General features: G+C 53.4%; 1 protein-coding gene across 1 annotated transcript in view; it reads left to right on the top strand.

The window, feature by feature from the left end:
* The first annotated feature begins 203 nt into the window (after nucleotides 1-203).
* Nucleotides 204-4,087, top strand: part of Adgrf3 (adhesion G protein-coupled receptor F3) — an 11,382-nt gene continuing 7,498 nt past the window's right edge. Inside the window, exons 1-5 of the mRNA XM_013522571.1 lie at nucleotides 204-476; nucleotides 1,508-1,568; nucleotides 1,927-2,067; nucleotides 2,442-2,618; nucleotides 3,174-3,392. Coding sequence (XP_013378025.1) covers nucleotides 396-476; nucleotides 1,508-1,568; nucleotides 1,927-2,067; nucleotides 2,442-2,618; nucleotides 3,174-3,392 — 679 coding nt within the window. The 5' untranslated portion in view covers nucleotides 204-395. The remainder of the gene's footprint in view (nucleotides 477-1,507; nucleotides 1,569-1,926; nucleotides 2,068-2,441; nucleotides 2,619-3,173; nucleotides 3,393-4,087) is intronic.

Below are 4,087 nucleotides of genomic sequence, written 5' to 3'. Positions count from 1 at the left end.
TCGTCGTTTCCTTCTCTAGCTTTGGTTTGTTGGCCAGGGAGTGATCCAGATCCCTGAACAATCCAGACTCTCAGGCCACCGGGAGCACGGCTGAACCTGGCTTACTGACACACTGCTATGACTTATGACCCCTGCCACCCATTTCACTCCCAGAGTCCTTGGTCCAGACCCCAAGGGGCTCCTTGGCATGTGGCTTTTACAGGGGCACACGGGCTCCAGGTGGCCCTGGTGACCCGGATCTCCATTTGACACAGGCTGAAGCACTTCCTCTATCACCTGGGCCCTGGCTCCCCTCTTCCCTCCCACGCCATCTGTGCACTGCCTTGCAGCTCTTCTGCAGAGGAATTTGCATCATGCTGCAGTAGGAGGACTCCTCGGGACAGCGCCACCGAGCCATGGTCTGTCCGGCTGCTCCCCGGCTGCTCTTGGCCGTGACTTTCCTGCTGGGATCAGCGGTCGCCCCAACGTCCCAGCCTGTGAGTATGACTGGGATGAGGACTGGAGATGTCTCCAGAGGCCACAAGAGGGGCCTCTGGTTGTGAGAGGCAGCAAGGGGTGGGGTGATAGGACAGGGGAAGGAAAGGGCCAGCTTGTGATAGGATCTCTGAGCGTGTTGCAGGATTTCAGAGTGTTCTGCCTTCCTGTCCGGGAGTGGGGCGTAGCTTTCTTTTCTGTACTTGAGTCCCTGTGAGCTCCGATGACCCCTGCTGTACTGTAGATGAAGACTCTTCTGAACATGCCAGCAACTTAAAAATGAAAAATAAAATGAAAAACTTTCCATATTTGGGAGTTACTTGCAAAAAGGATGAGGGAGAATCTAAGGGAAGTCAACAGAGCCTAAATCAGTACTTTTTTTTTTTTCACAATCAGTACTTTTTAATCCATCTTCTCCTGCAAAGATATCAACATCTATATCTCTAAGTCTATCTCTGAATCTAAGTCAGTATCTCCATCCATTTTCATATACATCTGTATCTTTACCAATCTCTAAATCTATCCATACCTTATCCATGACTGTGTATCAGCCTGGTTTTAGAAGAGTAGCACATGCAATTTGGAGAGAGGAAGGAGTTGGTGAGGACGCGATTTACAAGAAACTAAAGGCTCATCTTCATGTCAAATCCCACGGAAAAAATAAAGTCCCCAGACCCCTGTGCCCCAGCCAACTCTGCCTAACCTTCCTGCTAGAGCTCCAAACTCAACCACTGTGATTAGCCTAGAGGCCCAGGGACAGGTAAATTCAGGAAGGAGCTAAGCAAAGCATGTTGACTCCCCAAGGTGTGCCTGGTTCCTGATTTAGGTGAGACTGCCAGGTCCTGAGGGCCTCTCCTGCAACCCCTCCTGGAAGCCTGTTTTCCTTTTCTGATGTGTACTCTTGATTTCAGGCAAAAAGCAGAGCTTCCACGACATCAAGTCATGCCAGACTAGGCAGGCCGTCCTTGAAGTGACCCCGGGAGGAACTTGGGGCTGGTGTCTCCCCAGAGCTCTTTTCTGTGCTCTCTTCCAGGTTCAAGGTCAGGCTGGAGAGGGACCCGGACAGCAGCTGGACCACAAGAGTGGAGCAGGGGGTGAGTGATGGACAAGGCAGAGGAATAAGCAGAGGAGGAGGTGGGAGCAGCGAAGGAGGGAGGTACAAAGAAAGGACTGGGAGGCAGTGCCCAAGGGTGTAGAATGGAAAAAGAACAGACATGTCCCTACACCGGTTATCTGGCTTGAGGCCTGGAGAAACGTGCTCATCTCTGGGAGCCTCCTCTGCAGCGCGGGGTGTGGGAGTACGCCGCATACCCCAACTAGGGCAGGAGTTATTGCCGTCCCACATCCACAGGTACCTGGCCAGGAAGAGGATCTGCTCCAGGTCCCAGAAGTGGTCGGCTGGGTATGGGAGGCCTTGCTGCCGCTCCTCTGCAGCTGCCCTCTCCTCTGTAGATTCAGTCCTGGTCTCTGTCTATGTGCAACTGGAATTCTCGGACAAGACCTGCTCGCTGGCACACCACAGGGCCCTGACTCTTCCCACTGCCTCGGCTGCTTCCTCCCCAAGAACTCTCACGGGCCTTAGCATCACAACAGGTAGCAGTGGTGGGAAGGGGGCTCAGAATGAATGAGGCCAAGCTTGCTGGGAGCCCCTCCCTGACCCCTGATTCTTGCTCCCTGGTCCAGCTCCTTCCTCACCTCCCTACCAGACAGGCCCCTCCCTTCCTGCTCGCACCCTGTTGTCTAAGGAACAGGCAGTGTGGGCCCCGCCTTTCCCACCCCACCCCAGCCTCTGCTCTGAGCCCTGGCGCAGGGGGTTGCTGACGGTGAGTGTGATGGGGCCCCTGGCCCTGCAGGATTGGTCCTGACACCCAACCCTGAAGCTGTCAGGCAGCGGGAGGCTGCTGGTCCCACCTCCTGGCTTTCTCAGACAGCCTGCTCAGTTGTCGCTCCCTTTGTGTCTGTCACAGAATGTAATGTAAGCCGCAAGGGGCACAGCCACTGTGCTTGCCGCCCTGGATACCAGTGGAGTGCCCATCTCTGCTCCAGCAACAAGGCCTGCCCTTCCCAACGCCACAGTGGTCAGCCCTGTGACTGTCAAATCTTCAGCCATTCTGTCCCCGGCTACTGCCAGTTGCTGCCACCTGGTGAGGAAGGTTGGAAACTAGTGGAAGAGGAGCTTTCCGTTTTGTTCTCTGAACCTGTATTTCGGCCAGCTGGCCCGAGGCCCCCTGCTCCTCTGGATGGGCAGAAAAGCCAAGTGTCACAGCAGATTTCTGACCCTGAGCTTGGGCCCTGAAGAGTGAGACTGATGAATGAGGCCCCAGAGCCACACAGACAAGAGAAAGTGCTACAGCAACCTTGTTTTCTAGCGCAGGAAGCCAGGAGGCAGCTCTAGTAGCACCAAGTCACCAGAAAGGGTCCATCTTCTGTTCCCAGTGGTAGGGTCTTCCAGGCTGGATTGCAGCAGCCTTGCTCAGATACCTACCCAGGGACAAGAGAAAAGCTGGGAGCAGGAAAAGAATGGACTTCAGAAGACAGGGAAAGAGCCAGGCATGGTGGTGCACACCTGTAATTCCAGCACAAGGGAGGCTGAGGCAGGAGGATTGCCAACAGTTCCAGGCGTGGCTGGGGAGGGAGGGGTTGCTTAGCTGCAAGAGGGCCTTTAGTTCCCCCTCCACCCCTGTCTTCTGTCCCCACAGTTCCTGGGAACTTGACCCTGAACTCCCAGCTGCAGATGCCAGGTAACAACCTAAACCTGACTCTGCTCACGACCTACAACGCCACCAACCTGAAATGGTACTTGAGACGTACAGAGAGTGACAAACGCATCTCCCTGCGGTCAGGGACGCAGGTGTCCCTGAACTTCAGCCAGGGCCAGGCCAGCCTCAGCATCACCAACATGTCCCACCACTGGGCAGGTAGCCGCTCCCTCCTCCTGCCCTCAGTCCTCTGCTCCTCTTCCTCTTTCCTTCTCTTTTCTTCTTCCCATTTTTTCTCTGCTTCCCTTCACCTCTTCCTCTCTCCTCCCTCACCTCCTTTTTTTTCACCTCCTCCTTGGCCTTCCCATTGATTTATTTTGGGAAAACAAAGGCCCAGAGACCCATTATAACATGGAAAATTCTTTAAAACTCTCAGTTGCTTTCACTCTCTAGGGAATTCTGGGACCTTTTAGGCTTCACAAACTCACAATTGTCCCAGTATAGGAAGGTGTCATCTATCTTGTTCTCACTCCCCCAACATTATACGATACGTAGCATCTTTCAGTGTCACCGAGCTGTCACAGAGACTGCAGAAGTGGGAGGCTTCCCTTCAGCCAGACATTCAAGAGGCACACAAAAAAAGCAAAGCAATATCATTCTTCTAATTATGTTCATTTTGGAAAATGTGGTTATTTCTCCACAAACATTTCTGTAAACAAAAGAAAGCTGAGCGTGGTGATGCACACCTGTAATCCCAGCACTCGGGAGGCTGAGGTAAAAGAATTGCTGTGAGTCTGAGGCCAGCCTGGGCTACATAAGTGAGTTCAAGGCCAGCCTGAACTGCACAATGAGTCTTTTCTCAAAAGAAAGAAAGAGGGGAAGGGAGAGAGAGAGAGATACACAGACAGAGACAC

This window comes from Chinchilla lanigera, unplaced genomic scaffold, assembly GCF_000276665.1.
Source record: "Chinchilla lanigera isolate Chin_1 unplaced genomic scaffold, ChiLan1.0 scaffold00068, whole genome shotgun sequence".
Classification (NCBI taxonomy): domain Eukaryota; kingdom Metazoa; phylum Chordata; class Mammalia; order Rodentia; family Chinchillidae; genus Chinchilla; species Chinchilla lanigera.
This window is presented reverse-complemented; position numbering and strand designations above follow the sequence as displayed.